Raw genomic sequence first — 12766 nt, forward strand, 5'->3', positions numbered from 1 at the left:
AATAGAAATACTTTTTAATTTGAAGGTTCATCACAGGCATAATCGTAAACAAGATATTTAAAAATGCAGATCATCATCATACAGTCCATCTGTCATGCGCTGTGTCACTGTCGTTCATTCACACAGACAAGCAAACACCAGAAGCTAAACACAAAAAAGTGACTAAAGATTCTGCTGTATTAAAATTCAATTCATCATCATCACCACACACACACACACACACACACACACACACACACACACACGTCTGCATCCGGTGGGCAGGGGGTTGTGTTGATGTCTGTTGTAACTTCTATCAGGACAAAGAAGAGATCCTGAGAAAGGCAATGAACAAACTATTAGTTTTTATTTTTATACTTGTGCTCCTACAACAATGAAATAATACTGTAATTAATGTTCATTCAATAGCTCCCGACTCATCTTAGTGGTTTACGTCGACATGATCTTTATGTACATTACAACATAAATATCTTACATAAACACATACACTTAAATAAAATTATTTAAAAAGGAGTAACTCTGAATGCTGTTTTCAGTATTATCAGCTTGTTTTCCTTGTGCTAGCTTGTCCACACAAAGCAGCTAACAAAATGCAACATGACACTTTTTGTAACTCACTGTAGCTTGTCCTGTAACAGCTCCAGCCTCTGCCGATCAACGTAGCGTGAGAAGAGGGAGAGCAGGTTGGGAGGGGTGAAGAGGGGAGAAGAGAGTGATGAGGTCGGCACGCTGAGCAACTCCCTCGTCACTGAAAACACCAACTCCGTCCTGGACGGAAAGAGAAGGTCAGTTTGGATTAATGTGCAAACAGCTGAAGTGGAAAGAAAAAGAGAGATATATTTAAAGAAGCATGAAGAGAAAAGGATCGAGGGAACGAAAAATTACTCATGGCAGGGTTTTGTCTTGGGCACAGAGCCATTTTGGGATGCCATTATGACTAGAGCTGCTGTATTGATTTTTTTCGTACTGCAGAAATGACTACACTGGCATGAAAAATACGCGTTTTTGTGCATCTTATGGAACACTGGATACACTCCAATTGTATTGAATGTATCAATTGACATTGACTCCATGAGACTACACAAGAAAGTAATTGACATCACTGACACACAAACAGCTTACCATCGATTGTCGTCCATGAGTTGACAGTTGGGGTCGGAACTTTGCATCCTCTCTCCTTCACTCAGGATCAGATACAGCAGTGTCACACCAAACTAGACAGAAACAAACAGAGGTGTGTGTAACTCAAGTTTGTTTGGTGCTATGTTGGACTTCGCTCATGTGCCTCCAATTTCCCTTTATTATCTTTGAGATGTACCTACACCGTTATTGGAATCCACCTGTGGTAAATTTAATTGGTTGGACATGATTTTGAAAGGCATCCACACCTGTCTATATAAGGTTAAACAACCGAGCAAAAAACAAGGAGCAATGATGTGGAAGGTACTTAGTTCAGCAGTTAGCGATTGCTTCTCTGCTCTCCGGCTTTCTGTTGATCTGTGCGTCAAATTTAGCTATTCCTCTGCCTCCTAAAGTGATACTTGTAAATATAATGACTGTAGTTTCATTGTTGTGTTGGAGGCGAAGCTCCACACCAAGGAAACTCGATCTTTAACGTTAGCTGCTGTAAGCCCCAGTAACGTTATTCGGTGTGGGCTGACCTAATGTAGCTCCCATCCAGCCAGGGAGACTTGGTGACTGTCCGAAAGATTAATTCGTCACTTGGCTGATTAACATGGCATAGTTGGCGGACGGACTGCTCCACCAGAAAATAAACAGCAGGGCGCAGATTCTAGATATTATAGTTCTGATAGTATGAATGTTATAATCGCTTAAATATAAGCATAGGAAATACCAATCACAGATCCTTCAATCGTCGATATACGATCTGATCGCCAATCGGCACAAGCCTAGTTGAGGGAAAGCTGAATGGAGCAAACTACAGAGATACGGCTCTCTAATCAAACTGTGCCCACTGGATTGTTATTTTATTAGCACGCCAAGAACCTGGTAGCCTCGTGAGTCCGTCCTGATCTTGCGAGCTCCAGTTTTCCACTCGCAGATCAGTCTGGCATCTTGAGACAGAAAAACAGAAAATTTTGGAGCTGTTTGCCAAACGACTGACCAATCAGCGTTGGTTTTGAAGCGGGTTTAGGTGTGACGCAACGAGAAGCGACTGTACAGTCTAAACAACATGGCGGCTTCCACGGATGAGATGAGCGTAGCTATCGTGCAAGTTTTATCCGAATTAGAAAGTATTCCTTCATTAAAAGAAGAGCAAAAAAACTGCACTGGAGGCTTTTTTCGAAGGAAAATATGTTTTTTTTGCTCTTCTCTCGACTGATTTCGGCAAGAGTTTGATATATCAACTCGCTCCACTAGTTGTGAAGAAAATTTGCCTTGTGAGACCGTCCTGATCTCGAGAGCTATCTGGCAGAGTCAGGTTAGTGATAGACAGATGGTTTATCCAATCAACTAACCAGCATTTTCGCCCCTTCCCAAAAGTTCACCAAAGTTCCCAGATGGATATGCAGAGCAAATGCGAAGCAATCCATCTGGCAGAGTCAGGTTAAGAACCTGGGGCTAGGGTGGAGGACTTGCTGTGGTGTTCAGGAACTGCTTTCCAACACAGGCAGATGAGCATCGGACTTTTCTCCTCATTTGAACTGCAGGTGACCAAAGTTAGTTTAGATAAAGTGGCTCCAAGTAAAAGACTTGTTCCCTCTGCCAACTCATCCCCCTGGCCAAAGGGTTGAACAAAAGTGAAAATCCACCATGCTCCATGTTTACCATCTCTATTACAAAGACCCCATAACTGCGTTTAAGGGTATAGTTAAGGGTGATGTTAATCCAATACACTTTTTGTCAAATTCAGTGAATATCTCCTCACGGTCACCTAGGTCTCGATTTTCTGTGTGCGCTGAAAAAAATCAGGTGTTTAATACACAGCCCTGGCTCTGTAAATGGAAAACAAAGGGGGGGAGGCAGGTATGTGAATGTGCTGGCCGACTGTCTGTTAATCTGGGGGGCGGAGCTTTTGAAGGGGGGGTTGTATTTGTTTGGCAGTTGTTCAAATATCAACAATCTTTGCGCAGCATCACTTACTGCACCTTTAACAATATGGTTGAAGAGTTAAAGGCATCTTACTTTGCGAACCACATTTCCTTCAGTAAACACAACCCTGAAGTCCTGTTTGACACCATCAACATTGCCAACCCTTGCGCCTTTTGATATGCCTGTCTTTCTACATAAGATCTAATAAAATTTTAGATCATTTTGCACATTACATTTTGCAAGTAAACTGTTAAGGCCCGGACACACAGAGCTGATAATCGGCCGTCGGACAGTCTGGCGAGGTCAATGACTCGAGTCTGTTCGGTGTGTTCACTGCCGTCGTCCGTCCCAAGGGGGTAAGCTTCTCCTCGGACCGCGAACCGTCCGACGTCCGTCGGCCTTCATTTCGGCTGATTTGCCGGCACTCAGACTCAAATGACCCATCTGATTGGTGGAGTGCTAACCCGGAAACGGGGAGCGGAATGAGCGTGACTAGGGTCTCTCAAAATCTGACAAAAATCTTTTATACTGACCTTTGTTGATCTGAAATGAAGACAGATTCAGCAACTGCATGGCCTATTTCTCGCTTCAAATGTTTTCAGAAACACGTTTTGGTGAACTATTTTAGTACAATATGAGATCGTATTCTGAACAAGCCGCCATGACAGTCTGTCTTTGAATTTCCGGAGGACACGTTTGTCTAATCAGCTGCCGGTTTTCATTTTTTGGCGACAACACAGATTAGCGCCGCATGCTGTTAAGGAGACGTATTACGTCTTGTCGCTTTGGTGTGTTCCGAGGCACTTTTTGACCAACTCGGGGAGACTGATCAGTCCAACTGCCTTTTCTGCCGACGTTTGATCGTCGGCTCTGTGTGTCTGGGCCTTTAGTTTGTCTTGTGTTGAAGGGGAATTCAAAAAGTTCAACTTGAAAAGTATGTAATAGTATTTGATTACTATAAAGCATTGATGTTCTGTGTGTGTGTGTACCTTGTTGTGCAATACTGTGGCCAGTTGGCCCTCATTGCCCTGAAGCTCCTGGAGCAAGTCTGTAAGGGCAGAGCTTGACAATGACTGGATCACAGCAGAAATTGGCTCCACTAACCAGCACAGCACCTGAACAGGAGGGTAGAGGATGAAAGACAGCCACTGGTAAGTAGAGGTGTTGAAATGAATCCAATACACACACAGACACACACACACACACACACACACACACACACACACACACACACACACACACACACACAGACAGGCAGACATGCACACAGACAGACACACAAACAAACAGACAGACACACGCAGAACGGCTGAGCGGAGACACGGGAGAGAATCACAAATCGAGAAGAGGAAAGAAAACACTGAGAAACATCGAGAGACACTAGTTAGCTTGGAGAAGATCTAAGTGGAATAACGAAGCTGAAGAGGTGTAGCTACACTACAGCACTTTTCCTGTCTAACAGCAGTGGTTTAGAACAAACGTGCTAGTGTGCCTGGCTAAAGTTGGAGCTAACGGACTAGCTAAAGTTGGAGCTAACGGACTAGCTAAAGTTGGAACTAAGGGCAGAGAGTTGCTGATTCGGAGGACGCTGATTTTTGACCGGAGAGGACGCCAGCATGTTTCCCTGCTGAAGAGGACTTTGCCGTAGCTGGTGACTGGTTTTCGTTTGTGTTTGAGCAGTTTTTCTTGGACTAACAGCTAACTGTAAGTTGGATTTCTGTGTGTTTACTTCACTGAAGATAATGTCCACACAAGCTACCATCAGGCCAGCAAATTTATTGATTTCTTTTTCCTCTCTGCATGTGTGGGTGTGGGTGGGTGTGTGTGTGGTAACACAGTGGTTTAATAGGGTTTGAGTAAGTTTTACATTGAAACTGCTGTAAGGAGGAATCATTTTGTGTAGCTGGAGTGTTTTAAGTGGAAACTGATAGAGAAACGGGTAAAGGGGTAGTTGTGTGTAATATCATTTGAAGAAATATTGCAGTTAGCATATTTGAAGGGTGTGATTTGTGTTATGTTTTTTATTTTTATTCAATCTAACGGCTAAATATCATTTGTACATTTAAGTTATCGTTCAGTAAACAATACCTTTTTTGTCAGTTATTCCAATACAGCACAATATATTTGCTGGTTAAAAGTAGGGTGGTATATGACTAATCCAAAATAGATAAACCTTTGTGGTAGCTACCTTAAAGAAATTAACCCAAACACTTCATCATTCCAGTCTAAAGTTAGTTATTGCAGCTTGGGCATTGCACTTGACAATGCAAGTTTGTCAAGTCAAACATCCGCTTTAATAGAAAAATGTTTTTGACGCATCAAGATATCGAATTGAAGACCCGATAATCGTAATCGAATCGGGAGATCAGTGAAGATTCACACCTCTACTGGTAAGTGCAGGTAGCTGTAAAACTCTGACAATCGCATAGTTTGGGTCTAGTTTGGGTCTATTTCATTATGCAAAAGAATTCTTTATTCACATGAATGATATTCAATGAGAAACTGCAGAACAAGACAAACATCTAATGTCTCTTAACTAGGAAACCGTTGTCTGTAGACTTGAACCTTATACTGTGTAGCTTCAAGTGTTACGATTGCATTAATAGATCTTATTTCATTTGATGCAACACCACGTTTTGAATCATAGCCAATGCTAGATGTAAAGTTACACAAGAAAACAGTAAAATTCCTAGCTTTCAAGGCTAAATATATTTAATTGGCCACTCTTTATAACATACAATGTTTACCGTCTGTATAATTAGATTAGCTTCGGTCTTTTAATGAGAAAACCGTTTGTAATTGTAACAGTAGCCAGCCTTCAACCTGCTAAACTAGACAGGGATCGAAAAATGACCACCCTACCACTGCCACAAATTACATTAAAATTACATTTAATTATTACATGTCATTTAGCTGACACTTACCAAAACAACTTACAGTTGCTATATATGTAAAGAGGCCACACGCCTCTGGAGTGGTTAGTGTCTTGCTCAGGGACACATTGGTTGATGTATAGCAGTGGGAATAGAACCCAGATCTCCCACACCAAAGGCATGTGTTATATTCCATCACCACCCAAATAAATCAATGTAAGGGAAACACTGCTTTGTTCTATGGTTTGGACTACAGCCTCTGTGTTGTTGTATTATAATCTGATGCCTTTATTCACAGTGCAAAAGACAAAAACAGTTACAAAAATAACAATCAATTGCACACAAAAAACGTCCCTGGTGTGAAAAGGCCTTAAGGCGCAGCACCGGTTTTGTTTTTTTTACAGCGCCTTAGCCGAAATAAAAAAAAGATTATGCTGAGAGCTTGCATTGTGAAATGGTTTACCTGGTCCTGCTTGTCCTTCTTGGCCAGGGCAGGAAGGTTGCGAGAAATCGCCATGACAATGGCGGCAGCTTGGGGTGAGGGCAGGAAAGGGAGGAGCCTGGAGATGAGCCGCTTGCCCTTCCTCACTGACATGATCATCACACACTGCTCATCACTCACTCTTATCAGGAGAAAGAAAATAATAATTAGTGGGTGGAGATAGGCATATTTTGGGTGTTTTAATTATCTCTCATTATCCCATACACTAAATTATGTTTTGTACGCAGTTATTAGTTGTACTGTACTTAATCCATCCTTCCCTCCTACCTGTCATCCCACTCCTTCTCCCGCAGAGAGTTGCACAGCTGCAAGGTGTTGGTTTTATGCTGCTCTAGAAGAGCCTCCCTGTCCTCCTCTGGCACCTGGACAAAACGTTTCTCAAAGTCTTGAACCTCCAGCAGCAAACTGTACATCTTGAGGACAGAGATAGATGGAGGGAAGTACAAAAAGAGTCATAACAACATTTAGGATCCAAGAGTGTTTTCCTGCATTTTGAAAATGTGCTTGACATGTACAGCTTCCTTGACCTACCTTCTCCACAGTGTAGAGGATCTGTCGCCTCTTATTCCAAACCTGCTTCTCTCTTTTTTCCTGGAGGTAGACAGTCAAAAAATACTTCAGATTAAAAAACAGGTACGGAATTAATAACAAAAAGGAAATATTTCAGAAAGAGGAGAGTAAAATAGGAACATTATGGCACTACACACTACTGTGCCGTTTTTTTGTGGTTCTCTGTTTTATTTACAACAAAGCAAGCATGAGGCAGCTGACTGGCTTTTCTGTCCATGAGACCAAAGCCAGGCAAACAATTAGTGAAATGTGCAGCAGAGGGTTTCCACAAATTCTAAACTCACTCACACCCCCCCCCCCGTTCAGATTTCCAACAGTTCTGAACACTCCGGTTTCAGCGTTTTTTTCTACTCTTGGCTAAGTCTTACGTAGTCTGGCTACTCCACATAGCATTCGGGGATCGGAGGAAAATGTGCTCTGGTTTATTGGCATTTCTTTAAACCAATCACAATCGTCACCGGAGAAAAGACGCGGTGCTGCTGCAATAGGCTCGGAAGGAACTTGTTTTGGTGGAACGTGTACGTTTAAAAGTTGTTTTAGTTGTGCAACAGAAAACTCAGTTTGGACAGATAGTTTAGCTAGCTGTCTGGATTTACCCTGCAGAGATCTGATGAGCAGTTAACCATAGTCCTCAGAAATCCAGAGTTTAGAACGCCAACACAAAGAAAGCCCAAGGCAACGGAGCAATCCCGGAAGTGGAACGCCAAGGATATAGGCGTTATAAGTGTTACGCAACTCTAAGCCGGCCTTCTATGATTGGTCATCTGCTCCAGGTAGGTACTGAATGCTAACATCAGTAAAAGATGTCATTTTGGCTGCCAATGTTATTAAATTCTCCCCAATTTCGGGTCGCATTACTGCTGAAACATGTCTGATTGGGTAGCGTTTGGTTCAGAAGCCTTTGTATGCTAATGCCAGATAGCTGTAATATTGGCGGCCAATGTTGGTCATTTCTCCTCAATTTCCGGTTGTGAAGTATTTGGTTTAGAAGCCTTTATTGGCAGTTAACAGTACAAAGTCCCGTTATATGCTCCGTTGCAATAGCTCCAACTCCAACTAGTGAAACAACAGTGGAGGCTACGGAGCACAGAGCAGATTCCAGGAAACACTCTGGCCAATCAGAGCAGACTGGACTTTTTCAGGTGGGGGGCTTAAAGAGACAGGCGCTCCTCATCTCATCATCCTTGTCTCATACAAGGGTGAATACAGGCCTGTTGCGCCTGTATTCACTGTATGGAATTATTAATTATTATTAAGTATTAGAAAAATAGAGTGTTTTTGAGAGGGAGTTAGATTTTTAAGTGGTATATGGCACGTGCCAGTGGCATGTACTTCCGGTACTTCAGTATGCCAATTGCGATTGCATGTGAATTGACGCTGTAGCAAGTAGTATGAAAGGGCGAAAATCCGCTTAGGTACGTTGGTTGGGGTGGAGGATGGGTAAAACGCAGGACTTTCACCTAGGAGAGCGGGGATCGAGTCACGTGTGTGACCTTGTGCCCCGTGATTGATATTTCCTTTTCACATTTGTTGTTTTCCTAACCCCGTTATTCTTTTCCTAAACCCAACCAGTTGTTTTTTTCCTAAACCCTAACCCCGTTATTCTTTTCCTAAACCCAACCAGTTGTTTTTTTCCTAAACCCTAACCCCGTTCTTCTTTTCCTAATCCCAACCGTTTTTTTGGTAAACCCAACCCAGTTCTTCTTTTCCTAATCCCAACCGTTTCTTCTTTTCCTGAACGCAACCCGCATGTCACGTAGCGTCGCGATAACACGCCACGTGGCTTTAGAAAGTGCCACGTATATTTTAACGAAAACTTACGTATAAGTTATATTTTAAAGTTATAAGTTATATTTTACGTCTTACGGTGAAGAACTAAGTTATATTTTAACGTTGTAAGTGATATTTTACACCTTACGGTAAAGAACATGCCACTTCCGGTGAAGAACATGCCACTTCCGGTGGAGCATGCCAGGACATGCCACTTCCGGCTGCCACATGCCAATTAAAAATCAAACTCCTACTAGTTTTTTTTGTTTTTTTTTAGCAATAAACCATGTAAATATGTTCTAGTACAAACACAAAATACAAGTATGAACCTAAAAATGCTATATAACAGTTCCCCTTTAGCACCTCCTACAGTTGCCTCAAAGCTTTACAGTGAAAGAGAAGGGTTTGTGATTGTAACTGTGAAGCAGCTGCAGGAAGTGTTCAGTTGTAAACACTGACCATTTCCTACACATGCCTCTACTGTTAGTCAATTTAGCTAGGTCAAGTCAATTTAAAGAGACCATTGCGTACAAGAAAAGAAACATGCAAACAGACCTCGTCATCTGTGCGGGTTGTCACCACAGCATCAATCATCTTGCGAGGGTTGTTGACGCTGGAGACCGTCAGCTTACCCAGAGAGCCTGCAAACTGAACTGTCGACAAACATGTCATCGTTCCCCAGGGATCATTCGTTGTTCATGTTACTTAATAATAATAATGTTACGTTGTGTTAATTGCACTGTAATTAACGTTTTGTTGTTGCAGTATATTATATATATATATATATATATAAAATGGCGGATGGTCACACTGCCTGTGTGTTTAATCGTTTAGAACGCTGAATATTATAACGGAGGTGTTGCTTTGCAAGCCTCAATTTGGAAATATTGTTTGTTGTTCTTACACAATGTAGGCAGTGCTTATTTAAAGGGTTAATTCTGCAGCTCATGACCATTATATGTTCAGCTGATTTAGCATGATGTGCAGCAAATCAATCTTTGAACAGGGATATAGCCTATTACTGCATTTTCTTAGTAATAAGCATTTATTTACTTATTTACTATATTATTTATTTACATTACATTTAAGTCATACTGTATATAACAAAACTATGATTTAACCTCTTAAAGGGTAATTTTTTAATTGAATCTTTTTCAACCTTTCCCCATGCACTTGTGTCTAATAGACTGATGAAAAATCTTTGAAATTGGTCCAGTATTGAGCAAGATTCCAAGTACAGGCCAGCGCACACCAAGCTGCAATGTAACCTAATGGAGCAATTGTGCACCCTAGATTTTTGTCCACTAAAAGTGATTTTTACAGGCTCAGATTGTTATTTCAAGTGTTACATCAACATCGATCTCAGGAGGTGACTTCTTGTCTGCAGTGGAGCTGAGAAAAAGGCGTCTGATGTTTCAAAGTAGGCTACAAAAATTATAGGTTGGTGGTTGTTATCTAAAATATTTTCAGTCCCATAGCTCAATATTTAAATGATTTCGACAATGTGGATGAGGTCATTATAATTACGGCCGCCTGTATTCATTTGAGCCAGAGTATACGGACAAAGAGGGGACGAGGGGAGGGGAGGGAGGGAGAGGGAGAGAGAGAAAAAGATAAAGGCTGTAAAGTGTTTTGTGCGTCAATAGGCTATAATACATCCATGGTTTTGTGTTATCTAAAAGATTTTCACTAACAACAATGGCTCGTATTTGCTCATGTCTCCACCACAGCCCTGTAGATTAGAGGGGGAAATTCTCTGATGTGGTGACACAGCGTTGTGTCCGAGGTATATCACCGGACACATCACAGATATCTGGCAGCAACAGGTCCCACTCCTGACAACATATTCTTGGGGCATATAGGGGCACCGCACCCACGGGAGCACTACCAATATCCCGAGCCTTGCAGCCACCTTTCCCTCTCCCTCCCTCACGGCTCAAATGAATACAGATGGTCATCTATAATGACCTCATTCTGTTCGCGCCGGCCCGTCACTGCGTTCTTGTTCAATACTGGACCAATTTCAAAGATTTTTGGTCACATCAGTATATTAGCCACAAATGCATGGGGAAATGGGGTCCAGGTTGAAAAAAGGAAAAAAAAAAATTACCCTTTATGTGTATAATGTTTTATTATATACCAGTTAGCCATGTAATAACTATTTGAAATATATATACAGAACATACTAATAACTGCATGTATCTCTGTTTCAGAACCACACACACCTTCATTCCAATAAAATACCTAAAAAGGAACATCTTGTCTGCATTCTAATTGATAACCTTTTACAAACCGGCCAAAACCAGTAACCAAAACAGCTGTAGCATGTTAAATAAAAAAAGTGCATTACTGTAACTATTTTGATGTTAATTATCTAATAATAATCAGTGGTAATTTTGACCATATGGCCTTAGCAACAAACAAGCCGTTCTTTAATGCCGATTGTCGCTTTGTACTCTTCCTTTATTTTTTATTTTATTTTTTTAAGTATCGGTTCTGCGCTGTTTTGAGCACAGTGTCACAGAGGAGCACTCGAAGAAACTATGCCGTGCCAGGCCCACTTCAAGAGGGGTCGGCTCCGGTGTCCCGTGGCAAAAACACATTCTCAATGTAGTGCTAGGCGCTTTTTTTGCATCAACTTTAATATTGGACCATTTCTTTTTAATTTCGGCCACGGCCTGACCTTCTAAGGCTGTGGCATTAACTGCGTCTGCAACATGTTGTCACTCTACAGTTTTTTTGGTATTAGTAATGCCCATTTTTCTACAATTTCACATTCAGTGAAATTCCTTTGTTTTGTTTTCCTCTCTGCTCATGTCGGTATGAATGAATATTAATCAGGGGCGTTTTAATGACTACATATAGGCAACTATGAGCGTGACTAGGGTTGGGTACCAAAACCTGGTGCCAATATGGCACCGGTGCCTAAACGACCGGTATCTACCGGACCATATAGCAACGCGGATTTTGGTGCTTCATTTCGGTGCCACTTAAATGCTTGCGTTGCTCTCTGATGCTCCGAAACAGACGTTAGCGGCAACACTTGGCAGCAGGTTAGCCTACCGTTAGCTAGTAGCTGGATTAAACACGTTTAAATACTGACAACTAAACGGTGTAAAGTGTGACTGTATTTTACTGTAGAGGATTCCAACAGCGGGACGCCCAACAGTCTGCAGCTGCCGTTGTCGGAAAAACAACACAGACTGTGCGTTTACTGAAACTGGTAAGCCTCATGGTGCATTCAAAGTTATTGTAAAATACCCTTTTCTCATCTAGTGGTTGTTTTTGTTGTTTAACAGCAGTTTACTGGTGAAGTAAGTTATTGTTATAAGTTATTACATTTTTAATAAACCCTTTAATTTTGACCATATGGCCTTAGCAACAAACAAGCCGTTCTTTAATGCCGATTGTCGCTTTGTGCTCTTCCTTTATTTTTTATTTTATTTTTTAAGTATCGGTTCAGGCACCGTTTAGGCATCGGCACTGTTTTGAAAGTATCATTTTAGCACCGGTATCACCGGAAAAAAAGCTAAACGATACCCAACCCTAGGCATGACATGAGGCGGCAAAGCGGTGCCACATTTAGAGTTGATTGTGATTTATAAAAAAGGGAAACCGGCATTGGACGTGCATGCGCAAATCAGAATATTTCTGTGCGTACGCACGTCCTATGTTTCGACCATACGCCACTTTTGACACAAATCCTCCGTACAGTTTTATAAATGAGGCGTTGATCACGTACTATGGAGCGCAGATAATATTCTGATCTGTTCTGTTGTCATTTACCTGGTCTGTAGGTGTGTTCAACCTTGGCCACCTGTGGAGTGATCAGTTTGGTGGTATGTTCCTTCTTGCTGCTGTCTCTCTCTCTTTCCTGACGTTTCTCCATCTTTTCATAGTAGTTCTACACACACACACACACACACACACACACACAGTCGGTCAGTCATCCGACCAACTTTCGACACTGAGTACAACTCTCTGCAAGGTATTTCAT

The 12766-nt window shown here is 41.7% G+C and overlaps 1 protein-coding gene across 1 annotated transcript in view; it reads right to left on the reverse strand.

Annotated features, from left to right (window-relative positions):
* patl1 (PAT1 homolog 1, processing body mRNA decay factor) overlaps positions 1–12766 on the reverse strand; it is a 40868-nt gene continuing 28102 nt past the window's right edge. The window contains exons 12-20 of the mRNA XM_078267098.1: positions 12556–12673; positions 9325–9422; positions 6961–7020; positions 6697–6842; positions 6391–6550; positions 4044–4169; positions 1123–1214; positions 619–768; positions 1–314 (exon numbers count right to left, since the gene is read on the reverse strand). Of these exons, the coding sequence (XP_078123224.1) occupies positions 296–314; positions 619–768; positions 1123–1214; positions 4044–4169; positions 6391–6550; positions 6697–6842; positions 6961–7020; positions 9325–9422; positions 12556–12673 (969 nt within the window). The 3' untranslated portion in view covers positions 1–295. The remainder of the gene's footprint in view (positions 315–618; positions 769–1122; positions 1215–4043; positions 4170–6390; positions 6551–6696; positions 6843–6960; positions 7021–9324; positions 9423–12555; positions 12674–12766) is intronic.

The sequence above is a fragment of the Sander vitreus genome, chromosome 2, assembly GCF_031162955.1.
Source record: "Sander vitreus isolate 19-12246 chromosome 2, sanVit1, whole genome shotgun sequence".
Lineage (NCBI taxonomy): Eukaryota > Metazoa > Chordata > Actinopteri > Perciformes > Percidae > Sander > Sander vitreus.